At 42.2% G+C, this 26,627-nt stretch overlaps 4 protein-coding genes across 5 annotated transcripts; all 4 read right to left on the bottom strand.

Annotated features, from left to right (window-relative positions):
• Window positions 1-2,016: 2,016 nt before the first annotated feature.
• Window positions 2,017-4,752, bottom strand: LOC137800579 (homeobox protein Hox-C5a-like). Its single transcript, XM_068597835.1, has 2 exons — window positions 4,199-4,752; window positions 2,017-2,964 (listed from the first exon to the last, which is right to left on the bottom strand). Exons 1-2 carry the CDS (start codon window positions 4,614-4,616, stop codon window positions 2,756-2,758), a joined length of 627 nt encoding a protein of 208 aa, XP_068453936.1. The 5' UTR covers window positions 4,617-4,752; the 3' UTR covers window positions 2,017-2,755.
• A 975-nt stretch (window positions 4,753-5,727) lies between these two features.
• LOC137800448 (homeobox protein Hox-C6a) lies at window positions 5,728-7,760 on the bottom strand. Of its 2 annotated transcripts, none has more exons than XM_068597657.1 (2): window positions 7,197-7,760; window positions 5,728-6,742 (listed from the first exon to the last, which is right to left on the bottom strand). In XM_068597657.1, the coding sequence occupies exons 1-2, from the start codon at window positions 7,591-7,593 to the stop codon at window positions 6,432-6,434; spliced, it is 708 nt and encodes a 235-aa protein (XP_068453758.1). In that variant the 5' UTR covers window positions 7,594-7,760; the 3' UTR covers window positions 5,728-6,431. The 2 variants fall into 2 exon arrangements, with proteins under 2 accessions (XP_068453758.1, XP_068453759.1); XM_068597658.1 differs by having other exon boundaries at window positions 5,728-6,739.
• An 8,689-nt stretch (window positions 7,761-16,449) lies between these two features.
• Window positions 16,450-20,168, bottom strand: hoxc8a (homeobox C8a). Its single transcript, XM_068597540.1, has 2 exons — window positions 19,465-20,168; window positions 16,450-17,997 (listed from the first exon to the last, which is right to left on the bottom strand). Exons 1-2 carry the CDS (start codon window positions 19,898-19,900, stop codon window positions 17,669-17,671), a joined length of 765 nt encoding a protein of 254 aa, XP_068453641.1. The 5' UTR covers window positions 19,901-20,168; the 3' UTR covers window positions 16,450-17,668.
• A 3,603-nt stretch (window positions 20,169-23,771) lies between these two features.
• Window positions 23,772-26,099, bottom strand: hoxc9a (homeobox C9a). The gene is made up of 2 exons (XM_068597684.1): window positions 25,556-26,099; window positions 23,772-24,492 (listed from the first exon to the last, which is right to left on the bottom strand). The coding sequence occupies exons 1-2, from the start codon at window positions 26,097-26,099 to the stop codon at window positions 24,248-24,250; spliced, it is 789 nt and encodes a 262-aa protein (XP_068453785.1). The 3' UTR covers window positions 23,772-24,247.
• Between the last annotated feature and the right edge of the window lie 528 nt (window positions 26,100-26,627).

Genomic DNA, 26,627 nt, shown 5'->3' with positions numbered 1-26,627 from the left:
TTTGGACACGCCATAATTACACTGCAAAGTGCCTTTGAATCAAACCTGTCTGTTGGCCCAGACGTGACCCTAAAACAACAGGAGCCCACGAGGACAAACACTAACCTCATGTCAAGGTGACACAGCGAGATGAAGCATTTTAATAAGGAGGTTAGGTATTTTATAGCTTTTATGGTGCAGTAATTCAAGCTAAAAGACAACATTTTAGCATCACAGAACAAGAGTCACATTAAATTTTCCACACTTTTTTTTCAGTTACACAATATGCAACACTGAATCAAACTATGAGTCTTTAATATGAATTCAACCATACAGAAAATACTTGCAGGTAAAAGAGAGAGTCGGTATGTGTTTCAGAGGAGGGAGAGGGTGCGAGGTGAAGCTAACGCCAGAGGATTTTAATAGCTCTGTCTGACTTTTAATTATTTTTCTAATATTTTTCTTATCTTTTTCCTGACCGGATTAAGCAAGACAAAGTGATGAATCAAACAAATAATTTGAGAAGTAAGGATACATATATATCATGTTTTATTTATCTCGTAAGATTAAAATCTGGCACAAATAAAAATACTATTTTGCAAACACAACAATCACTGCATGACAACCAAACAACACGAGCCGTCTAATCCAGTTTCTGCCCGACTAAATATGCGTCACCATATCCCCTTTAATTCTTTTCTAAAAACATATTTTCCCGATGACTCAAAACGCATAATTCTTTAATTATCAAACGCATATTAACTATCAATTAATATCGACATTTTTTAAGTCCATCAATTAAAAACCAACGCATTCAAAGCCACGCTAATATAAAACAGAGACCATCTATTTGTTTTACGCATAAAACACGCTGCAGACACAGGCCTGCAAAGGCAAAGTTAAAAGCAACTTACTGCTGCAGCTCTCAGTCCTCCGCACCACCGACTACACAGTCCGGAGAAAGGTACTGCATCCTCACTGCCACAAAGCCCTTTCTTCCTCAGATAAGGGGAAACCAGCAGCTGCGATACCGGACAGTTAAGATTATATATGATGTGTATATATCGAAGGTTTGTCAGCTCTTCCAGGCCATAAAACCCACTTAAATGACACCACGTGCTTCCTGTGCACCATTCACAGGCCCTGCTCGGGGCAATTGGCATATGTAACCTTGTAAACTTTAAAATACCCTAAAAGAAAGACATTCAAACAGGGATTCAATACATTGTCCACGTATATGTTAGGCCTATAGGAGCGCAGGGAAAGTGGACGCTGTGCTGACCGGTTCTCATAACCGTCAAGGAAGCTATTAGTTTGAGAGGTGAGTTAATTTTTATTTTATTTAATAGAGAAATTAGCTCATAACCTTGGGCTGTGCTGTGTCATACTACTTCTACTTCTACAAAAGATACTGCTGGATACAGACACCCGGCCATTGGCATTATGTTAACGTATACTAGCAGGTCGTGTGGTTTCAACTAAATACCATTTAAAGAGCATGGGCGATATCATAAAGTCCCCAAATGGCCTCGACACTGATGGCGCGTCAGTCTGCGGCCACAGGAAACCACCGCTTTGCATCCATGTTGTGTTGGGGACGAGTGTTATCACAGACTCGTGTGTGCCTTCCTTCCCTGACAAAACAGGAAACGGGAGTCTGCCTGTAGCAGAGTGCTGGAAAAGGGGGCAATAAAGTTTTATAAGGGCCTTAAACTTCAGAGCGCGTTTGTCAGTCAATGAAATTCTGTGGATTCCGACCCATCCCCCCCAAAACGTGATCATTAGAATAAAACAAAATAATGAAAATTGGTAGCTTTCTTTTTTGAAGTATAGCAACAATGTCTATAGTATAATCAACGTAACATTGAGATGAAAAAAATACTACAATAATAACAGAAATGTACATACCGAACAAAGGAACATTACTTTCTGTTAATGATGAGACTTTATTGGTTACAACCGACAATTAAGCCATCTATCACTTATTCTGGGCCTCGTGTAAACCATAGCACCTTAAGTTTACAGAAGGCGAGAGAAATGGCTTCATTGCACATCACAATATTATCACACACAGTCGCTGAATTATACATAACAATTTAGATTCACAATGATATGACAAACAGGGAAGATGCCTTCACACACACACGGAGATATTAGCTCACTGAACAAATCACACATTCAACCACTGCAACATATTAAAGATTAGATTTATAAAAACAAAAGAAAAGTAAAGAAGTGGGGAAAGTGTTTTTTTTTTTACTGGTATCTCACTGTTGCTTACAGAGCAGCTCGTAGACCGCCAGGAATATTTCTCTCTTTATTTATATTTGTTGACGTAACATTTTTTGATCACATAATGTTGAGCCATGAGTTGGAAATGATGCAGGCTTTACCCAGCCCCCACTACTTTTATCCTAATTAAAAAACATGATTAGTAGCATAGTGCAGCCTCTCAGTGCACTGCGGACCTTACGCCTTTGCAACGTGAAGGGCCGAGCTCAGCCTCAACCTCTTGTCCCCTCCGTGCAGCAAAGTGAGGTTATCATCGCATGGGCTGCAAATTAATTTAGAAATGTAAACCGATTGATCAAAGTGAGTGATATTCAATACATTAGGTCCCAAACTGCAGCAAGTGACACATAATTGGTGATGAAGCACACAGCGCGGTGTCATGATGTCATTGCTCCTAGCAGTTCATCCGGAGGTCAGGCGGCACTCCAGCACTGTGCAGTGGGGTTGAAAACGTGCTGCATGCACCCGCTCTCATGGTGCTCTTTTATTCCTTCACTTTGATCTTTGAGTCCTTCTTCCACTTCATTCGTCTGTTCTGGAACCAGATTTTGATCTGCCTCTCGTTTAGACACAGGGTGTGGGCGATCTCTACGCGCCTGCGGCGGCTCAGGTAGCGGTTGAAGTGAAACTCTTTCTCCAGCTCCAGAGTCTGGTAGCGGGTGTAACTGGTCCTGGACCGCTTACCCTCCGATTCTGAAGTGGCATTAAAATCAGTTAGCTTTCAGCAGCATTATAGTGGTGAATAAATATAATAGTAGGCTAATAGTGGTATTACATTTAAATCAAGATCGGTCATCCATAAAAAAAAAAAAAAAAAAGAATTACAAGCACACATCTATTAATTTAAATCCCCTTCCAAGCTCATTTGAAAGGTCAAATATCTTTGGATAACCCACGTTAACCTGCTCTTACTTACTGTGGATTTGTGTAATAAAAATCATGTCAAGCAGAGGATAGTTAACTAGAGGCAATAAATATGCATAGCTTAAAGGAAGGAGAGCCCTCTACATTATTTCGCGTTAAAACATAGAAAATACACAAGACTATTATTTAAGAAACACGTCTTATTGTAATAAGTACAACTGGATAACTAACAGTGTGTTGGCCTTCCTGTAAACACAGACCTCGGCCTAAAACCACTGCAGTGGAGTAGCGTGGGAGGGAAAACAGATGTGTAAAATCTAAAGAAGTGGGATTAGAAAATGGAATCTGATGCTACCCAGATATGTTTTCCAATTTACAGATTTACAGGGCGCTCTTACGCAGGCGTGCTGAGCAACAGGCCTGTGCTGCTGCTGCTGCACTGCTGCTGCTGCGGGACTTGAATATGTTAAGTCCCTACTGTGTGCTCCAAGATGTTTGCAAATGGAGGAACACAAAACAGAAGTAGCTTCTTTTTTTTGTGGCAGTAAATGTGCTCACAGTATATCCTGCAGGCAAAATAGTCAACCAGTGGTTTAAGGCATGAGAAGAAGCACGCCTATTCACAACTTTTAGAGGTGAAAAGTTCACGATTGGGTCAGGGCATTGGTGTTTCACAGAGTTCAATTTAAGGCTAAAGCTTCTCCCACACAGTGAGTCTGATCATGTAAAACATTAACTCCGACTATAAAGGAAGCAAGGCAAAAACTAATACTCAGAGCTGAATTTGTGAATATTATTTCATACTTTTATCACAATTTTGTTCTCTTATCCAATTATACCACCATAAATCACCCCGCAGATCACCTCTTCACCGTAACAGAGCAGCTTTACGAGCAATGGATGCCTTTGTCATAAAATTTATGACCACGAGTTTTTATTATTTCCTGCGTTTGGCCTATAAAACTCAAGAGGGAAACTGGAACGGGCGAAAAGAAGAGTTGCAGCGTAAAGAGAGAATAAGGGAAAGCATCTAGTCGCACTTTAGAAAATAGGCAAACTTTACCGTGGCTCATGTGCAGTTTTGTCATCCATGGATAAATCTGTGGCGGAGGCTCACTGTCCTGGCGCTGGCTCACATTTGTGTGTCGTTTCACCGTTTGCGTGTTCTCCGCGTTTCTCTCGCTCTCTTGGCTCTTGTTGCCGCCGGATTTGGCGCTCCTCTCCGGGTCTCTCTCGGCCACCCGTCCCAGCAGCGCGCCGCTGCCGCCGTAGTTGAGCCCGCTTGCGTTCACAGACGAGCTGCTGGAGACCATGGTTATCTGTGGTCTCGACGGGAGAGGAGTATCCGCACTGCCACGCAGGCTAGTTTTCATCTCCTCCCGTTCCACAGAGGTCGTGGGGACGGGACACGTGAATATCCCGTTCACATTAACACCCTCATAGCGGCTGGACGCGCGCCCAGAAAGATCGAAACTAAACATAGTGTTAGCAGAAGTTGCCTCGCTTGTTTGCCTGAGATTGCAGCTGTCAACATAAGAGCTAATTTTGAACAATCAGCGAGACTTTCTTTTTTAAACTCGAGAGGGCTGCGGGATGCTTGTGGCGGTTATTTCCTTGTTTTTGTTGATCATGGCTTTTCTTTGGAGCCGCTTTTGGAAAATTCGGAGCTGTCTGCCTTAAAAAAATAATCCAGGATTTATAGGTGGAGTAGGCTTTGGTATCTTTTTTTTTTTTAATTCTTGATCCGACGTGCGCTGCCCAAATATGGGGTATTTGTATGGGATCACGTGCACATGTTGGCCAGTCATAAATTGGCTTTGATACTCAATGGGGATATTGATGAATAGGAGAAACGTGTCCGGTAAACTTTGAGCTGTTGGTTGTTGAGGACCAGGCAGGGATGTTTAGCGCAAAAAGGGCAGGACAGTAAGACAAGAGCGTCATCTGGTGTCTGGTATGGGGCAAGACGGTCAGGACCGGCCAGAGCTCTCTGCCCCTCACGCACCGAGAGTCCACCCACAGCCCCATGTAATAAAACAATAATAATAATGATAACAATCATCATAACAATACCAATAATGATACTCATAATAATAATGACAATTTAGTGTGCTCACTTGGTTTAAATATATTTACACATATGGACATGCAACTGTAACGCGCGGAGAAATGTGTCATGTATAAATACAGCTCCGGTTATGTTATGGTTCAGCCGCATATCGGACAATAGCTCATTCCCATGCTCTTATGAATCATGCCGAGTTGAATATTTAATCATTATAAGGCCAACATTTGTTAAAGAATCCCTTCATTCGCTTATTTGTTAATTGCCTTCACAGCTTCCTTGACCATAAAGGTCACGATAAAGATAAAATGCCAAACAAGTCTCCACAATCACGCGCTGAGTTTTGTGCCTCTTTCAGGAAATATTTCTTTCTTTCTGTCTCACAAAGTGAAACACTCCCAAAAACACAGCACGAGTGTGAAATCTTTGCAAATATTTTATTGCATGATACACAATTATGACAAAACATGAATTCGTAACTCCCAAACTGAAGTGAAGAATTACATAGTGTACAAATCTGTTTCACAATGAAAAGCCTATTGTGTCAAACGATAAACAAAAAAAAGGGGGCTAAGCGCAATTTTATGTTATGCAGCGTCTATCAAAGCGGCTAAATGCACATAAGTCCTTACTGGATTTACATAGTATAGTGTTATTTTGAATATATACAGGCATTTCATTTGTTTGTGTGTGGACTGTGGTCCATGGCCGTGCAAGTTTCATGTTTGTGCAGGACACTTTTCGGCGGATGATTCAAGTAGGCCTATAATACTGTGATGAAATGAAGAGTCCGCCCGGTCCTCTCCCTCCGTGGAATGTGCATGTACAACATTGAGTAAAGTCTGACCAACACTGTATTTTGTGAGGCGATCAAAGAGTTCACAGTGATGGATGGAGTGTGGGGGGGATAAATACACAGATTTTACTGGCATGAGAAATAACGTAGAAATGAATACTTCTTTTTATTTTCACAATACAAGTGTGACATTGCAATAAAACAAAATCAGCACCCCAAAGTGTCACAGGGGGACAAACTGTGGCTGAAATAATCTGGATTTCGAAGGCTCAACACTCCTGTGGTCAACATGGAATATAAGTGGGAGAGCTGCGGTAGCCAGCATGCAGTGAAGTCGCTCTCAAGTCCATATAGATATTTTTTTAGGTAGTTATGTTGGGTTTAAATGGTCATCAGGTGTTTTTTTTTCCCCATTCTTTTTTCTTCTTTTTCCTACTATTCTTTCTTCTTGTCCTCATCCTTCTGTTCTTCATTTGCGCCAGTACGTTCCTCCTCCGGAGAGGCTGCTGTCTGTTCACTTCCAGTCACCGTGGAGGTCAGGTTGCTTTCTTTCTTCCATTTCATACGTCGGTTCTGAAACCAGATTTTGATCTGCCGCTCCGTTAAACAAAGCGCGTTTGCGATTTCGATGCGTCTGCGCCTGGTCAGGTAGCGGTTGAAATGAAACTCCTTCTCCAGCTCAAGTGTTTGGTAGCGAGAGTATATTTGACGTCCTCTGCGTCTGTCTGTCCCGTAGCCCACTCCTGCTGAAATAAAAAGTGAAGTCACTAATTGGATCGCGGAGGAATCGAAGTCACATTTGACATTGAAAAACACAAAACCATGTGCTCGAATAACACTTTGAAGCAGTTGAGCACAAGTTTTACCTCGTTGTCAGAATCCTAAATGTATTACAAATCCACGAAGAAAAATAAACTCATTTTAACTGAAAGACAAACCCCCTTCTCAAAGGGCATCTTAGCTTTATTATCTAAAATAATAAAAGCATCATAATGCATTCTCTGTGTCTCTCGCTGCTGGTTATGGCTACTATATCTTTCTTAATATGAAAGCTGTTTGTTTGCACATGCAAAGGCCCATCTACAAGTCGAGGGGATACAGTAATGTTTTATGGGGCCATAAAAAGTAACTTACTCTCTTGGTAAGACATATCGTAAAACTGGCCCATTTCCTTAATTTATTTGTCGTAGTAAAACTCACCGCTGTGTGAGTTCATTCGCTGCATCCACGGGTAGATCGGGATGTTGGCTTTCTGGTCCTGCGATCCTGCTCTTCCTTGATCCAAACTGTACTCTTGAGCAATGTGGCTTTGTGTATTGAGTCCCATGTTTGTTTGTCTGCAACTGGGGAGCACGTCCTTGTCTTGAAGAAACACGTTTGATCCATATTCATACTGGGCTCTGCCAGACCCAAACACGACATTATCTTGAGGAGAGTAGAAAGGTGCATATATCCGATTCTGGGTCACAGCGGCGCCGTACGACGAAAAATGTCTCACTGTGTCATAGGTGGTGGAGTTTAGGGGAACGTTAGGCAAAACATCTTGACCACCGGATAAATGGCAGGAGAGCGACGGGTTTGCGAAATAAGAATTCATACCTTGCCCGTAACCCTCTCTCCAACTCTCCCCACTTCTTTATCGGTCTCTCTTCAATCTCCTTCTCAGTAAATCTCCTTCCCGTCTGTGTCAACCAACCACACCTTTCTCCAAGGTCTTCTTTTTTCCTCCCGACTTTCTGCTTCTCTAACTGGACGCGGGCTACTTTGAGGATTCAATATTATTAATTTCCAATCTCCGGTTAAGACGCACAAACCCGAGTGTTATAGCCGAGGCTTGGCTCGGTGAGAGACAATATGACAACGTCAGCTGACCATTCTCCACCAATTGAGAGGCAGGAGTTGAGGAGAAACTGTAGCTTTTAGCTCAGCGCTGGAACATTAGTGCTAAATGCCGATAAACACAACGCAGACTTTGATTGGCACACTATAAGCTCGGCTGGATGAGACGTTTTTGACTTGAAGTTGAACAATATGTGGTGTTTGGGAAAGAAGTATGATGCGAAATGTGGGCAATGTCATTCAGTACAGTGATCACACTCAAAGCAAAGCGGGACGTTTGCATAAAAATACATATACACAACCCCAAAGGAGGTAAATAATGCAGGAAATCAACTATTAAATCAATTTACTGAAACAGAAAGAAAAGCCCTTTTTCTGTTATATTGAGTGCTTGTGCTTGTGTGTGTGTGTGTGTGTGTGTGTGTGTGTGTGTGTGTGTGTGTGTGTGTGTGTGTGTGTGTGTGTGTGTGTGTGTGTGTGTGTGTGTGTGTTTCCAAAACAGTTTTATTTCCACAACACCACTGCAGCGATGGGCTTCAATATCTACATGCTCTCACCCCGCAGGACGTAGCACCTCTTTGTATTAACACTAACACGAATATTGCCATTTATTGTTTATCTCAGCCATATCGACGAGTTTCCAGCACACTGTTAATGTTTCCATTGTGTATGAATTATCTGGCATGTGAGCAATTTCAATGCTTTTGCAGGGAACTGGGGGAGGGTGTAGGTGGTAAGAATGCGTTTATGGTCTCTCTTCTGTGAGGGCAATAAAACAAGTGACGTTCCCCAGCACACCAACAACTATCTCTGCAGCAAAGCCCTGCAACGCGAGCAGCAATCTCCCAGGCTCACACATGAAAGCACTGCACAGCACGTGGAGGCATAAAGTCGAAGGAAACAGCGCGTATAGATCGGACTGGCTAGCACAGAACTGCGTCCAACTGCGGCCACGCACTCTCTATGAAAAACTAATCAGTTATGCGACTGTCCAGCACACGTCAGACCAAACCCTCCACAGGCCAGTGCCCGGTGTTCCCTCTGAGCTGATAGCAGGTACAGTCTCTTTAAATCATCACAATAAGCAGTAGGATTTCAGATTTACGCACAGACGTCGTTTCTTCCTGCTCTGGTCATACTTCGACATTCCTCCGTCACACAAGAGAAAGAGGAACCGATAATTATCTCAGCAGAAAATTATGGGTTTGGAAATGACTTTAGAGGTGTTCTTGAAAAAAAATGAGCATGTCTTGTGCGTTTGTCAGGACGAAATGTTCTGCAACTAAATGCGTAAAATGCTACATGTATTATATACAAGAGACCAGCTTCACTTGCTCTGATTTATGTGATCAATATAATTAAATGTATTTCCGTGATGCTGATTAAAAACGTCGTTTTAACACCACCATTTTTTTTAAATAAAAAAAGACGTTTACAAAGCATACAAAATACAACTTCATATATTCATTGGTAATAATATCATTCTCATTATCTTCGCTATTTGCATTGGCCATACTATAAACCAAGAAAATAATCCATAGTTATTGAAAATGTCGGTTCAAACGCAACCTATCGGTGCACCTCATTGATTTCTTCAATAGGGTGAATACTCGCAGCCTAAACGTGCAACACTGTTTGGTTTGTTGTGTGGGATCCTGAATAGCCCATAAAAGAGACAAGAACAAAGAGAAGGAAGTCGCTGGTGCAATAAAAGTTTCCCTTCACCTTATTCGTGGCCATATGTGATATCCGCGTGGCACAAATTTTAGGCAAATGAAGCGCAAAAGTTGGAGTCTGCAATGATCCACTCCTGCTGTCCTGGTTTATTTTATTCATGTTCTCTTTGATCGAATCACTTGATGATGGGACAGAGATATATATCAGAGTTAAAATACAGAGAGTCCCAATTCAGCCTATAAACATTACCAATGTTATCAAACCCACATTTCCCTTTGGGGATTAATAAAGTACTTTTCATTCATAAGAACATCTAAACATACGACGTGTATTTACAACTTTAACAGCCAAATAATTTCGATTTGAACAAAAGGAGTCCCAAAACCCCAAATGTGAAACATTTTGTGATTGTCAGTCCACGTTTGTCATGCTCACGGTGTTAGAAACAGCATGTGCACGGATGTGTGAAGGTCTGTGTTACTGTCAACAATTTCTGTTCATGTCCCCGTGCTCTTGATATAATTTAACTATTTTTTCCAAAAATTAAAATGTCTCACTTCAAACTCAATGTTTTTTCTAATATATTTATATATTTGGGTTTTGAAACACACATTTCCCTTAATTGTTATTCACAGCCACCCGCAACCCCAAAAAAAGCACGCTGCTCCATAAACTGTAGGTTGTAAATAAAGGCTGAACACTAAAGTCAATGTGTGGACTGAGAGGAAGGAATGCAGCAGAGGTTGTGCCAGTGTGCAGAATTAGAAAGGTCATTCTTTCCCTCGTGTTTTAGTGTTTTATTGCGGCCCGTGAGGCAAACCACGTGCACGGCTTTTGATGCAGGGAGGAAAGGCGCCGTTTGGTGCACGTTTCCACGATCTTTTCAAGGATATTTGAACTGGAGATGAACGAAAGAACCCAGAAAGGCTCAGACAAAAATGATAAATGTATAGCCGTGTACTATATACCATTCATGGATATTATTAATTAGCATTAATAATTAATTAATGCATACGATGTGCTCTTGATTTGTAGTTAGTAGTTATCTACGGTGAATGCGCAATGAAGAGGAAGACTAATGGCAATAGATCATGAGCGGCAGGGCTTCCTCTGATTATTTCTATTAGTGTTAGTATTATTTTATTTGCCGGGGTTAGAGGGTTAGTAACTCTCAGGTTGGATCGGTTTTAAATGTGCACTATAATTGGCTCTTCTGCTGAAGGCCTAACTTTAACAGCCTGCTCCCCTGCAATACAACAGGGCCCATCCACGTCCATGCACCTATAACTTCTCTTTTGCATTCTTTTACATCAATATCCAACGGCACAACATCACTCACAATTAGCAATACGGGACCTGTAAAATTTCTACATGATCAGCCATGATTAAAAACACAGCGAGGGAGGCAAAGTCTGGTCTGCCCCTGATGCCCTTTTCTTCTCCCCCGCTTCTAACCTTACTAATAAGGAGTAATTCACATACTAACAATGTAAAGCCCTTCTATAAGCACTTTACCATCGCTGGCTAGCCCAATTAATGTCCGGAAGTGTTCGACTTTATGCTCGTTAAGCACTCAGGAAGCTGTTGCCCAATGAGCGCATGTTGATCCACACATCATAAATTATGACCATTAGTAGGCAAAATTTTTGCCCTGTCGGGATTTGTAAGTGAGGTTCTAAATGTGGTGATGCGGACAGATTCATGACTTCATGGAGTTTTATGCGAACCTATCTCTGCTTTTAAAAACACTGCAGGGCAAAACAATAGACTGTGGTTTTCCCCTCTTATTTTAAACCAAGATTTACCTAACAACCCAAACGTCATGGATTAAATGGACACTCTCTCTCTCTCTTTCTCTCTATTTCTCCCTTTTTTTCCCTCTCCCTCTCTCTGCAGGCAAAGCATTGGGCAGCAGCGGTCACGAACCATTGAAGGAGCAATGTTTCATAAGGGAAAAACAAACAACGTGTGTAACAGTAGGTTATAAGACTTTCAAGGCTTCCAGGCTTTGCCAGTAATTACGTTTGACAGGATTGAAGCGCAAAGACCGTTGAGCTTCAGCGGGGGACAGAAACACATGAAATCACTTTATGGGTAATATATTTAGCTTTGAACTGTAAGGTCGATTTAGTACTATTAACAATTTTTATATTTGCGTGAGAAGTGTTTGCCTTCTCACACACGTGAAGATGGTTTCAGTCTCATTTGATCCACATACTGGGACTATTAAAAAAAATAATCTGGCTAGATGTTGTGTTTTAATCAAAATGCTGGAAATAATTGAGTGTATTTCATCATTCAACACAAGTTGGCACCATGCATGTATGATGTCCTCTACACGCAGTTCAATTATAACGGCAGCCCTGTTAAATAAGTGCTGTTATTACTGATGGTGTTGATTGATACTGAGGATATTTGTGATGATGTTTTGCGAATGGTGTGAATAAAATCTCTTGCTGCTCATCATAATGTCGTCAGTAATTATGTCACAATACCTGATAACACATCCCCATCTTAATACATGAGTGGGAAACCATGAAACAGACCGATCCTTCATCCTCTGAGGTGACAACAACAAATCGAACACTCAGAAACACACGTGCGGTTACTTGCTGGCAACCGCGTCTCAGCTGGGTCAGCTGACATCCGCAGTGAACCAGCAGCCATAAACAACAAGCCTCAGTACCCGCCCACTTCCACAAGCAACCCTTCTGATCACTAGGGGGCACTGCCGCGATTTACATGGCGTGTCAGCGCGTGCATACCGTGGCAAGTGTACGCGCGCGTGTGTGCAGGCGTGCACGTGTGTGTGTGTGTGTGTGTGTTTGTGTGGCGTGCGTGAAATTGCACATAATATTCAGGCCCATGGCAGAGGCTGAATATAACAAGTGACAGCAAGTTATGGCAGCAAGAAATAATTAGAGCACATGGATGTAATTTGTCTCTGCCTGGTCAGTAGGGCCTGTGAGTGATGACAAAGTTTACTATCAGTCCGCAATTTATTGCAACACATTGGCACAGCATCTCTAAAATGCTCCGCTGATGTAGGCCAAAGCGGCCAGTGGCACACACGCAGGTGCTGCTCCAGCAGTGAGGCGCACTGCCAGTGGCTCTGGGCATCAGCAGCCTCTCAGGCTACAGGTCAGGTCAGAATGCACAACTCACTCACTCGCTCAGTCGCTCGCATCATTTCAACTCAGCAACCACGCGGTGATTGTCAAACCCCGCATAAAAACATGAATAAAGAGTGACAGGGATGTCTGTGATCTTACCCCAGCGGGCTCTCCGTAGTTTGTAGCGTGCCTGTGGTCCAACATATAGCAGCTGAGGGGTCACGATGGCGAGTGAGGAATATCAACACAGCGCACATCTCCTGCGTAGCGTCTTCCCATCCCGCCGATGCGAGCTCGCGCAGGCAGGCTGTCTGCCTGCCGAGAAGAGTCTTTTCTAGCAGGCTGGCTGGCTCCTTTTCCCTTCCCAGTCGCGGTTTTATTACCTCCGGGGGGATAATCGCAGCGGCTGGTATAGAGGCGGCGACTGTCCCGAAGATCCCTGTGTCAGGGAGTCGGAAGTCGGATGAATATCACGCGGAGCTGCGCCAACATATCAGTGCCGTATTTTAGAATAAATAAAAGAAAAAAAGACGTTTCTACGCCCAGCGTAGTCTGCTGCTGATACAAGGGAAGGACCAGAGAATAGACAACAGCATAAAGTTCATGTTCATAGAGCGTGTGCCACGTGGCTCGCCTCAGCCAATCGCAGAAAGGATTCAGTCGTAAACTTTTATTACTCAGCTGTAAATTTCTCCCTTTAACAACCAAGGAATGTTTGCACCCATCTTTTTCGCGTTGCTTTTTTTCGATTGCACACAACTAAAAACGGACACACGATTTGGAGATGCAATGATGGGATTCCCTATTTGTTACAAAATAGACGTGCTTCAAAAATGATATGACAGTTCTCCTGGTGGGCAAGCTGTCTGCCATGATGTACCCAAGCCAACGCACAAATGGGAAATAAAAGGGTGAGGGATAAATAGAGGGAGGGGAGACAGAGAGGTGCAGAGAGACATGGCGAGAGAGACGTCTAATTAAACTTCAATTAGCTAAACACTTCCATATTAGGGCCTATCTCTCTCACTCTCTCTCTCTCTTTCTCTCCCTCTCTGACTAATTCTCGGGATGGATAATATGACAGCAAGCAGATATCACGTTGCACTGTTACCATCAAACATCAACTAGATGCCCCAGGTGCATGCGTAATATGGAGATTGTCATTTTGAACTAAGTGGCTGAAGCTTATTTTAAACTTGAAAAGCAGGAAAGGTGGTGCGTGCAAAGAACACACAACACACACACACACACACACACACACACGCAACGGCACATGTCCAACCTGACACGCAACCAATATACACTGTAAAGCTGGTTCAAACTTTCAACACAGTCGATGAGTAACACACGCAGAGAAGGAGAACATGACGCATTTGAAAATACAAATATACATTTGTATATCTGAGGAATAAGGAGCACGTAAGGCGACCACTGCGTTCACAATGAAATGTCTTCATCTCCATCAAATGTATTGCATTGGAACACATCGAAAAGAGGGTGAGACGGTATAAGATGAGAACAATAGATAAGAAATAACGTAATTTGAGCCTCACAGGTTATAGCTTGTATATTTCACTGGAGCAATGCCTCTCGCTTTTTTGACTTTTAAAGAAAATGATGGCACGTAATATCAGTAACGAATTAAATGAATTCCCCACACCAAATGAATTAAAGAAACGTGAGTTACATACTTGGATGAGGTGCACCTCGTCCTTGCAGGCCGTGATCTCCACACTGAGCCTCGGCTCAGACAAACAAAAGATGCAGACCCATCCGAGCCGTCCCTTTACACCGCCAATAAAGTTTACAGCAGCTACACTAAACTTTATGGGTTATGTCAACCCTGTGGTAAAAGTACACGCCACAATGGGCCCATCCGTGGAGCAGAATAGCTGTGACTTCAAGACACATCCGGAATTTTCTAAAGACTACACGCAAGTAAATAGAAGAATAAACACCCTGCATGGACATTGTTTCATTTAAAAAAAATACAAGACACAATTGAGGGAGAACCCCTAAAGGGAGGATCTCTAAATCCCTATTTTCTTTTGTAGTATCTGCTCGGACTTTGGCTTGAAATTATAAAGCCGTTTTCAAGCAATCAGCCTTTTATTACGGATACAATGTGATCGAAAGCCAGCCAGCAAAGCCGAGAATTTGTTTGGATTATATTCGTTAGCCATATTAATTTTAACAAGTGCACAGAATAAATGATGCTCCTATATGCTCATCTGTAAGTTGGTTGTACAAAATTTCTTTTTTTAAAGAAACAGAATTTTTTTTAAAAGTGCAGCTTTGTTAATTTTGTGTATTTCTGTCTAAAAATATTCAGTCAGGCCTTGATTTCTCGAATCTCATATATACTTTCAAGCCGAAACCTAATTCAACATTTTGAATTAGAGTTAGTGATAACTAAATAAGCACTTTCACCTTACAGCTGTGTGATAACTTTTGATACACAGTGGCTCAAACACAGGGAATGGTTGACTTCAGTTTGCTCCAAAGAGCTTGTAACTGAGCGGATAAAAGACACACAAGCTACAGACGAGCCACCAATTGTGAATAATTTAGCTGCATGACACAGAGTGGCGGCATTGTAGCTTAGTCTAGAGATGCAGTTCTAATAAAACATTCAAGTTGTAAACAAAATATAAGTTATGTCCCTTCAAATAAAAAAAAACACAGTTCGTCTTTCAGTGAAATGCGGGAGGATTTCTCTTGCAAACAGGAGATGGATGTGGAGATCAAATTACATGCTATAAAAAGAGAAGGATTAGATTTAATAGAATAGAATCGAGCGAGTTGGCTATTGTATTTACTGTAACATCCTTAGAAGTGACCTACATTGCTGCACATATAAAGTGCCTGCACTGCAATCATACTCAGCTTTTTAACTTGACTACTCTTTAAAACTTGGTTTATTCTAAACAGTCATCGTAAAAGCAGCAGCTGGACAGCAGAGAAGACACAAGGTGTTACCTGCACTTGGCCTCTCATCCGCTTTCATTGCATCGCTCTGAGGCGTTCCGGAGGCTTGTCTGCATGGACACCAGGTTCCACACAGCACCTTGCATGGTATAGACAGATAAAGCCTCCCTCATGCTTTGCCATTATTTAGTCTGATTATTAACACCACGCCAGATGTTTGTTCATATCATCTCAAACAGCCATTATTCATCCCAAGATTCATTAAGGAAAGCTTGGTATCCTCCCTGAAGAGAGGAAGTTTCTTATTAAGAGGATGAATCAAACACGACTCAGGCTTTGGAGAGAACGCACGCTGTGAATGGGACTCGCAATCTTTCCCTTAAAAGGTGGAGAGATCCGTCTGCAAACGCACTTCTGGCGTTTTTTTTTTTTTTTTTTTTTTTTTAATCGAATGAGTTGGAAAGTTTAAATTAGACAAACTTTAATCCAGAAGCTACTCAATATGCCGCACCTCTTCTTCCCTCCGGCCGCCGCCAGTAAATGTGTGGAGCGCATCATCAGAGCATCAACACTGTTACACGTTTAGCCATTTGCTTATTGAATGATGTGATTGTTTGTATCAAATGACTTCTATATATGAAACGCAAGTCTCCACGGCATGCCGACGTGCGTCGCTCGTTTGAGGGAAAAGCAGAGAAGGTGGACAGAATGTGTACTAAACTGCATATTAGAGTGAATGAGTCTTCATCTTTTTTTTCACTCCACGTATATGAGACTCATTTATATTTGTGTGAGGGAGAAGGGTGGGAGGAGAGGAAATCATTGCAGTAAACCCGAGGCTGTAAAATCAATATTAAAGAAAACAGAAATGATTGTGAGCCATCTTGTTTATTTGTGATTTTACATCAACAATGGCGCGGGGACACACAATTCCGTCTTTCACAGGAGAAACACCAGGAAACGAGCATATTGTTAACATCAATATATAACAAGACGTACATAAAGATTATATTCAGTGCAAAACAACTACGCTATGTCACCAGCACATTAAAAGAAAAAAAAATCCCTTACTTTAAAATCCTTGTAATTGTAGCAGGTAATATCCTACACAGTAAATGTGCGTTATAGGCAGTTTTAGTTGTTGGGGAAATAGCTTGCAATCGAATCAGAGCGATGCCACAAGTGAGGAATATAAATTCAGCAAAGGCAAAGCTCTGAGTTTAGGTAGTGCCGTGGTACAGTCTCAAAATTGTTTGCTTGGCTTTGAGCTAATTGTCTTCCCAAGACTCACAAATTGTCTTCAACAAGTGTATATTGTATATTGGGTAAATGCTACGTACATAACTTAATAATATAAGGTGGATATAGAACACTTTTAAAATTAAAACCATATGAAATCTCTATATTTAGAAATCTCTATTGCAATTCCCCCCAGGTTTAGGTAGCATCAAAGGATTTCAAACGATTGCATTTCCCTGGTAATCCTAGAAAAAAAGATGTCTGAGGAGCTAATGGCTATCTTTGTCTCGGCCATTCACATGAAAACGAGTAAAACAGTAACAGTAACAATTAGAATAATAAAACGTGTGGTTTATACACAGGCCGGTAGAGCCGATGTAACTGCTGCGGTGATGTTTGAACACTCACTACTAAGTTATGGGCCTACACTCTCAAATGACGTCCATGATCTTTTAAATGTAGGCTATAATCTATTTACAACACAGGTCGGCGTTGGTCATGTTTTGAACTTATTTGGCTATGCTTTTGATACAGTTATTATTAAAAGCAAATTTGTCAAACATAGCTATGCCATTTTTCATCTAACATGCGTTTTTAGTTTTTTTTTTTGCAAGGGCGACTGTTCTATCAAATGAAGTATGCTACAAGCGTGTGTAGCTTCTACAGAAAAATACAAATGCAACTCATGTTAGGATAATGTGAGACGGGAGAATTTTGTCTATTTGTGATATGAGAGGGGTTCCTGTTCCCTCTTGACAAAATGAAAGGATGGTCATAAAGTTGACGCTCTCTGCCTCCGTGTGACTCTTCCTCTGTTTATGGGACCTCTCTTTTTTTCTCTTTTTCAGCCATATAACCATAAAAAGGACCATAAAATCACTCCTTGGTCACTTCTTTCTCTTCCGCTTCTTTCTCTTCCGCCTCTTCCACTTCACCGTCCTCGTTTCCTTCCTCCTCGGCCTCGGCCTCGGCCTCGGCTTCAGCTTCTCCTCTCTGACCCGGAAACTTGTCTTTGTTGTTCTCTTTTTTCCATTTCATCCTCCTGTTCTGAAACCAGATCTTCACCTGCCGCTCGGTGAGGCTCAGGGCGTGGGACACCTCGATCCTTCTCTTGCGGGTCAGGTAAGGGTTGAAGAGAAACTCCTTCTCCAGTTCAAGAGTTTGGTAACGACTGTAGGTTTGCCTCCCATTCCGTCTTCCTGGGGCTTGGATGAAATAAAGCCAGAGGTTAGCTGGACTGACCACGGTCCCCCATAAAAAAAAAATCATTACGATGACTTATAATTAATTCAGCATTTGCTTCTTTCCCCTTCGCATGAATACTAATCATCCAGCTCCTTCATTTAGACTCCATCTCTTTTCCCCATTTACTCATAATGAGCAGGGAAAGTCCAAATCCGAAGTTTGAGATGGATAAATATGTTAGTCTAAACACACATATGCCCTGTCTTCATATCATGTGTGGGATTTCTAAAAGTAATTGTATTTTTCCACATGTTTGCACCATTTACTGCAGGAGCTGAGACTGTTACACCCACAATACACTAAAGAGGTACTGGGTGAGTGTGAGAAGATACTATCTTTATACATTTATATACAACCATAAATTATTAATTCATATGTCTGTACATTAAGGCAAAAGTGTCCTAAAGTGTCATCAGTTTATTGATGCAGGATCCGTACAAACATATCAATAATGCATTTTAGATTAGTATTTAAACTACATGTAGAAGCAGAGGGGGAACAAGTATGAATTTCCTCACTAGCAGCAGGGCCTATACAAGCCTGGTTCCGATTTTCAATCACACACACTCTCTCTTTCACACTCACACACACTCACACACACACACACACACACACACACACACACACACACACACACACACACACATGAGGCAAATAAGGAGAGGGGGAAAGTATGAGAGAATGGAGGTGAGATTAAACTGCGCTGTAACAACAGAAGGGGACAGACTACTGATAAATCTCTCACTGGGCAGATAAAAATGAAGCTTACACCTGTGTGGAGTTAATGTAGCCTGATATCCTGAACAGAACGATCCATGAATGGAGGTTATATCTACAAAGCCCTTGTGATTATTCCTGTATGAGTCTGAGCCACAGTGGGCCTGAGGTTCAAATTACCCCCGAACTCTTAAAACCCGGATTCTGGATAATCGGGGCATGTTGTGTTTCAGCTCACCCTCCTATCACTCTGCACGCCACTGGTGTGTGGCACCATCATATTTTAAACTATGACATATCCCTCCTTCCGCCTGGTGCGTTCTGGGTTTGTGAAATATCTTATGGCAACGATAATTGACTTCAAAGAGCTGGTGTCATGAGCTGTGATCAACAATTCGGTGTTTAAAAGCACTTTTGAAAGCAAAAATTCAGCCCTGTATGGACATGTGCTGCAGAGTAGCAGCTGCCTGCAGTGCAGGTTGTATCTGCCCCATCATGTTCCCTGACTTAATTCGTTTTATAGTTAAGAGACACACTAGTGTATACTCAGGCATATTTAGCACACATGCACACATACACACGAGCAGACAGAGAGAGAGACACACACACACACACACACACAAACACACAGAGAGAGAAAGAGAGAGCGACTCACACGCGCGCGCACAGGGTAACATAGAAAGAATAGGAAATAATTGTATGATTCTGACCGTGGGGTCTCATCCAAGGAAACATAAGACTGGGAGAGGTGTTTTGATTTAAGTGGCCTTGTCCGTCTCCGGGGTTAGAGCTGCTCGACGATTTACAGTCTGGGTATTGCGCTAGGCTTGCGTCTTGCTGGGTACCATAAAGCGTTTGCCTCGGAAGGGCTTCATATCCATAAAATTTCGTAGCGTCTCCGTGGCAAGCCAAAGCGCAGGGGTTTTGCTGGTATCCGGGGTTGGAGATCCCCGTGGTCCCGTGGTGGAAAAAGTCCTGCACATGATGGGACGGGTGCTGAAAGCCCGGCGCGGCTGCTCCGGGTCCGTAAACCAGCGTGTGGCTGCGGGCAACGCTTTGTGGAAACCTGCAGTCGTAGTAAGTTGGCTCCAGTGACTCGCTGCCTTTGTACTTGGAAAAAAGAGGGTTAACAAAATAGGAGCTCATGTTTAGTTAGCATCAAGCAGATGGGCTCTCCCGCTGTAGAATATCTCCTTTAGGATGATGGCAGCCTTTTGTTTAGGGTCCCAACTCGCACAGCGCGCACAGGCAGACAAACCGGAACTGGGAGAAACGCTGCCCCTTTGGACAATCTACGGCAGCTCACTCTCTCCGAGCCGTTCCTCTCATCGGATTTCTCTCGCAGTCGGTGGGTGTTGTGTTCCAGGCTTCGCAGGCTCAAACCCGGCTCATGGCATGTGCTTTGGATGTGCGTTTGCTAAGGTTAAAGCTGGCTCGCTCCACCGGCACAGTCACAGACGCTGCTCTTTTCTTTCTTTCTTTTTTTTTTAGCTTCCCACCGAACCACCCCCACCACAAGCGCCCCCACCCTTCTCCACCCCCCACCCCTTCATCTTCCTACGACCGGTCAGACGTGGGCCCTACGTATATCCACCTTGAGAGGATCTGCACTAATCATAAGCAACAACCCAAGAGGCTTTAAATATGATCAATGTTATGTTTATCGCAAAAAAGCTTTGTTATAAGCTGATCAATGGAGTCGTGTTGTTGAGATATAAAGAATATGACACATGGTGGATTTCCACTATAGTCAGACTTTATAGTTCAGTTTGTTGTCTTTGCATGGCGGTTATGATGTATATAAAGCGGAGAAAGCTCCCTCTTTAAAAACGGATAAAACTGTTATGAGTTGCCGTTTGCCCTGCCAGGCTCTACTGAAGCTTGGACACTAATTTCAAGAAAATAGTTTGCTTTTATTGGCTCCAGGTGGTCAACATTTACCATTTGTGAAGTTCATGAAAACCGAATTGCGACGTGAAACAACACTAGAAATGCAAAAGCAATACAATGGTGAAGCTATGACGTTAAATAAATATGAGAATAAGACAAAACGTCTTCCTCGTGTAATGGAGTGAAGGCCAGGGAGACACACTTGCACTACGCGCAGTAAAATACCGACACACGCAAATATAAACACGACCTGTGAATACTGGGTGCCACTTACTGACCCTGTAAAACGACGAGGATAAGCAGTAAATCTCCCCCGTGGAGGAGTTCATAAAATTTTACATCGGATGTTTCCCAGCCCAATAGTCGCATGGTCTCTCTCTCCAAACATACCAGTGTGTTTTTGTGGGGTTACTGACGTTTTATACACATCATCGTAAAATATGAAAGGCGCAGTAAGCGAATTTATAGACCTTTCACACTCTATAAATATGCAGATTGCCAATCATTGTTGCACACTTCTTGGGGACTTTGAGCTGCTGATGCAGACGTCACAACCGACACATTAAGGACATAACGGAGAAGATGGCTGTTTGTTTTTTTAACACACTGCTAACACCTTCTGGCAATGGGTGTGTATTCTATTATTATTATTATTATTATTATTATTATTATTATTATTATTATTATTATTATTATTATTATTATTGTCATTGTTGTTGTCATTATTGCCATGTTATTGTGTGATGTGAGGATTATACAAAATGTTGTTCATGGTGTTGCTATTTTTGGTATTGACATTGTTGATGCAATTGTTAATAAAGTATGTATATATTTAAATATTGCTTCTGGGTGTTTATCAATTGTGTTATTGCTGATAAATGTTTTTTTTTTAATTGGGTAGCCTGTTTTAATTGATATGTTGTGTTTCATTTACAACACGATAAAGAAAACCAACAACAACTAAATAAAATCCAGACAGAGAATCCAAATCCATTCTGCTGTATTATCCATCTCAATGCAGATGTTTTGCCCTTTGTCAAAACTTATACCATGTGTGAGAAATTATCGTATTTCTTTTATTGAAACACAATATGTATAACCCCCCAAAACATAGTCATAACAATATAGCATAACATCTTAATTAGGTTAGAAATGTAAAGATATTGGCGTTGCTTTAATTTGAAAAGTGACACGAACTAAAATACAAATGTACGTTTTTTAGACAGACGAAAATAAAACAATTAAATAAATTTAAAAAAATAGCAAATAAAGGACAAACAAGGTGAATGCAAACATTCGGTTGTCAACACAACAACCAGCGCGCTGCATTCCGGAGTGCTGCTCCGCGGCCGATTCCACACAATGCGGTGGGTGACCATATCTGTCACTTTGTCATCGATAGCTTTACTCTTCACTCTCAGCCAAGCCACAGAGCTGTAAAGAAGCCCTTCAACACACGAACTCCTCTCAAAACATGGACCAACAGCGTCATCTAGTGGCCACAAGTGTCCATAAACCTGAAGGAATCCACCAATCAGAAACCACTGTGATGTAGACCGAACGGGTCCCCCCATTTGTCCAAACACTGTGTGGATCACTTCTTTTTCCTTAAATAAAGCAGAGGGAAAGAAAGCCGTTTACCAGCACATCTGTAACTGCATCCCACATCTGCATCTGCATCCCTGCAGTCTCCTCTGGGCATTGCTCTGGGTACTGTATCTGTTTCCAGTCATGGCCGCTGTACCTGCTCTCTAGAAGAGATAACAGTGATCCGCAGCACTCATATTTATGCACAATAACTATTGACTTTATCCCATCTAAATGTAGGCTAATAGACCACTCATGTGATGAAGTGTGCGGTGGAGGGGAATGGGTGAGAGGGGGGGGGGGGTGAGGCTGGCCCATCAGGCAAAAGTCCCCTGAACGGTGCGCAAGACTCTCCTTTGAAGGAGTCCACCACCGCCGTCCATTAAAACCATAAAGTAATTTAGCCCAGACGTCTAGCCAGTTAGTCGAGTTTGCTTTGTTCGTCTGCATTTGAGACAAACAGCCGAGCTCCAACAGGGGCTGTAAAACTGGCATTTCTGTCCGAGCTGAGCGGAAATGCACTGGATTAGTCTTTGAAATTACAGCATCCTGTCTGCATTGTTTGCCACCACAAAAAGGCAATTTAGGCCTCCCCCAGGAAACAAATGCGAGACTTGGGAAATTGTTTCTCACCTTTCCACTGAAATGTTTAAATTTAGACTCGAGATTGCAAACGTAGAAAACGACCAATGTATACTAAGAAGATGATTAATTTAGAAAAATAACTCAGTGGTAATATTTTTTTTTAAAATACGTTCTCGGAAATGAGACAACTGAACTAACCTTTTGTACTTTTTTAAAGACATTTTGAGCAATAAAACAAATACCGCTCTGCCTTATGTTGTGCTGTTATAATAATGTTTTGTGTACAATACAAGTGAACTGCATATGTGGCTGCACACCACCCATATTAGTAAACCCGTAAACAACAGAGCAGACGGAAATAGTTGCAAAAAAAACCGTTTTATCTTGGAGAAAAGTACATTTTCCCCTGTCTAAAAATCTGGCTTTGTAGTGTTTATTTTTGGTGAGAGTGCACACCATGTGCACAACTGTAGATGTAGGTGGCGGAGGCTTGAAAAAGGCAAATTAAGACACCAATTCAAAGCTATGCAAAACAAAATGAAAACAGTGTGCTCTTGCTAGCTGTGCTTCCAACGTTAAGTTATCGACCTCGCCATTATTTGCGATGGCAGAGCTCATTTAGGCCTCAGCAGCATTTTCGACAAAACATGTTAGTTAATTATTACACAGAGTCATAATTATTCAGCAAATCTCCATCTGTTTGTAACATATAGCTAATGATGATTTGGGAACTCCACTTTCCCGCAGTTTTGAAATGAGTTTAGATTCAAGCTGTTTGTTAGGGCATCTCTGCAGGAGCGTGAGTCAGTGTGTCTTCGCACGCACACATGAGATCCACGTTGAGTCACAATGAACACAGCATACGAGCACTTAGTGAGTATGTTTATATTTGCAGAGGTCTATATCTACAGTCTACTGTTAAACTCGTAGGTTACAATCGAAAAAAGAGATGCACAAATACAGCAACAACTATCACAAAAATACAAGACAGACATGTCCGATAGCAGATGTTCTGTTTCTGTACAAAATACTACACCTGCACAACAACGTGTACAAAAGAAATTAACATGAAAGAAAACATTCACATCATAAATTATGGGTTGGTGAAATTCAAAAGAATTCAAGTATTCTCTTTCTTCAGACAGTTGTAACGTGTCCAAACTGCACTTGTTTAATTTCTCTTACAAAAAAAAACATCAAGGTATTTCGAAGTGAACGCACAATGTAATTGTCTCCTAATTTCTTATATGGTGGACACTAAAATGTGCTACTGGAAAATAACATAGTCAGTCTCGAAGTCAGGTTAATACAAAATCCAACAAAGTGATAAATATGAAGAGGAGGAGAGGGCTCATCGTGTGTTTTGGTACATCTGTGCTGTCCATCTGACTAGTGGTTATTATGGTGGTTGTTGTGTGACTGCAGTCCACATTATTGTTCTTTTCTGTCGTTCTTTTCTTTGTTCATTTTCTTCATCTTCATTCGCCGGTTCTGAAACCAGATTTTGACCTGCCTCTCGGTCAGATTCAGGACCCTCGCGACCTCGAATCGGCGGTCCCGAGTAAGGTACATATTGAACAAAAACTCCTTTTCCAATTCGAGAGTCTGGTACTTTGTATACGGACATCGCTTCTTCCTCGTGGAGCGAGCGTGTATCCAATTAGCCACAGGGTTATCTGCAAGTACAAAGCATAATAATAATAATAATAATACAGATAATAGGGGGAACACCTTCAAAAATGAAATAATGGCCAATAACTACCACGTTAGTGTTAAGCATTTAGAAAATGTGCCTCTGGATTTATAGCTATTACAAGGGCTCATCACAAGATGCTAAAATTTTAAACAAGGTCAAAGCATAAACACGTTTGGCGTTCAAGCAAAACTGAAAGTAAACATTTTGAGGAAAGATCCCCAGCCTCAGACTATCCAACCCTACACTGATTTGCTTCCTTGTCCCCTTGACTTGTGAGTAACACCGTCGTAAAATACTCAATGCGCTTATTCACTTTATTGGCCCATAAAATGGCCCGTGGTTCAAGCCTTTACAGGTCCGTGGTGAAAGTCCTCTAGTATGTCCCTACATTCCTCAAGTTGTCTCGAAGAGTCATGTGAATTTGTTTTGGACCCAGAGAGGAGAGCAACTTTCCATATGTAACTATATGCACATCATCCTCTCATTATTATGCACATTGTGCATAAGCACATACGGGGGTCTAATAGAGCCTAAATGTGGCTTTTCCTCATAAGAAGGGTCACCATAAGAAGAGAAAAACAGACTGAAAGTCGGCTCATAGGGCTGCATGTGCCGTGGTGGTGGCACCGGGTCAAAATATGCTCGTAAAAATGCTCCATAAAGCCTTTACTGATGAATAGGATTATTTCATATGTCGGTTTTAGTTATTCGCGTTTTAAGAAAAAAAAAATCTCATTGCATGTTTTAACATGATGCAACAGACTTCCAAATTCAACGTCTTCCTGTAGTTTTAAGTCCATGTTTACAACCCCGTCTGGTTTTATAGCCCCAATATTAGCCTAGTAGCGTTTGTCTTTTATAGTTCCTAACGCGTTCCCCTCAGCAGAGGCGACTCTGGCTGAGCAGAAATGGTAGGATGAAACAGCTTATATACTTTCTCCTTATACAGGAGGTTAAAATGCCTCTAAGCAAAAATCAGTGTTACACAGTCCCAAAAGAAAACTCCCACCCGGTTGTAAAAGACTGCAGGAGATTGAACTTACTCGGATCAAGCTCCGGCTTCTCGTCTTTATGTTTCCCTGTAGCCAGGAGCTCCGACTCGGGAGAGGAGATATTCTGCTGCGTCTTGTCTCGCATGTCAGTGGATGAGCAGTACAGATAATCCGTGTAGGTCCGTCCGCCGGAGCCGAGGCACTCGGCGGCTCTGTGCTCCTGAAAGGCGTCGGGCTTCAGCCCGTAGTGCCTGCTGTTCCCCGGATAGCCATGGAAAGGCACGGCGCCTGATATCGGCTCCAGCCATGAGCGCATATACCTCGAGTCTGTGCCTAAGTGAGGTTGGTGACTGTATGGATGGTAGACCACTGATGACTGGGGGTGTACAGGGGTCCATGATGTGGAGAAGACGGGTGGCTTGGGTGCGAAGCTGCAGGAAGGATAGTCAGCACACTCCGGTACTAGGGACGTCGGACGAGGGCCGACTGGGTGCGAACCGGGAGCCGAGAAGCGAGCTGCAGCAAGGAGATCCTCGGTGTCATGGTTGATCAAGGAGTCCACATAATAATTACTTATGGGACCCGTGGTCGACATGTCGAAGCCTCCCTGACTCTTTTACATGCATCCGATTATTATATGGAGTGTATGTGTACTTTTTTATCTAGCCATAGAACAATCAAGGCAGGTAATTATTTCTCAACGCTTGCCTGGCTGCTATTGGCCGACTCACAAGCACGTGATTATATTTACCCCCACAAAAATTGTACAGTGGATCAATGCGCCACTTATCCGGGGATCTCAATGCACATAAATCGGATTAAAGAATGTGCTCTTTTGATCTTTCTCTGGGACGTTTTAGAGGTAACTTCAGCAAATATGATTCTTTATCCAGAAAACGTGCCTTTGTAATAGTGGATCTTTTTGTAGTTGCAGCACAGACCTGCGCACGTTACGTCTGAAACGGAGCTCGGCACTATTTGATGGTGTAATCAATCTCTGTCTGGAGAAATCCGTAGCCCGGTGTTATTGCAATGGGTTGTATTGCAGCATTAAAGTGTTTGTGTTGCGTCTGGTATCTTAATCAAAGCAGCAGCAGCACGTTTGATAAAGTAAAGGGATTAT

Source organism: Clinocottus analis, unplaced genomic scaffold (genome assembly GCF_023055335.1).
Source record: "Clinocottus analis isolate CAN_PGR_092001 unplaced genomic scaffold, fCliAna1.0.p SCAF_4, whole genome shotgun sequence".
NCBI lineage: Eukaryota > Metazoa > Chordata > Actinopteri > Perciformes > Cottidae > Clinocottus > Clinocottus analis.
This window is presented reverse-complemented; position numbering and strand designations above follow the sequence as displayed.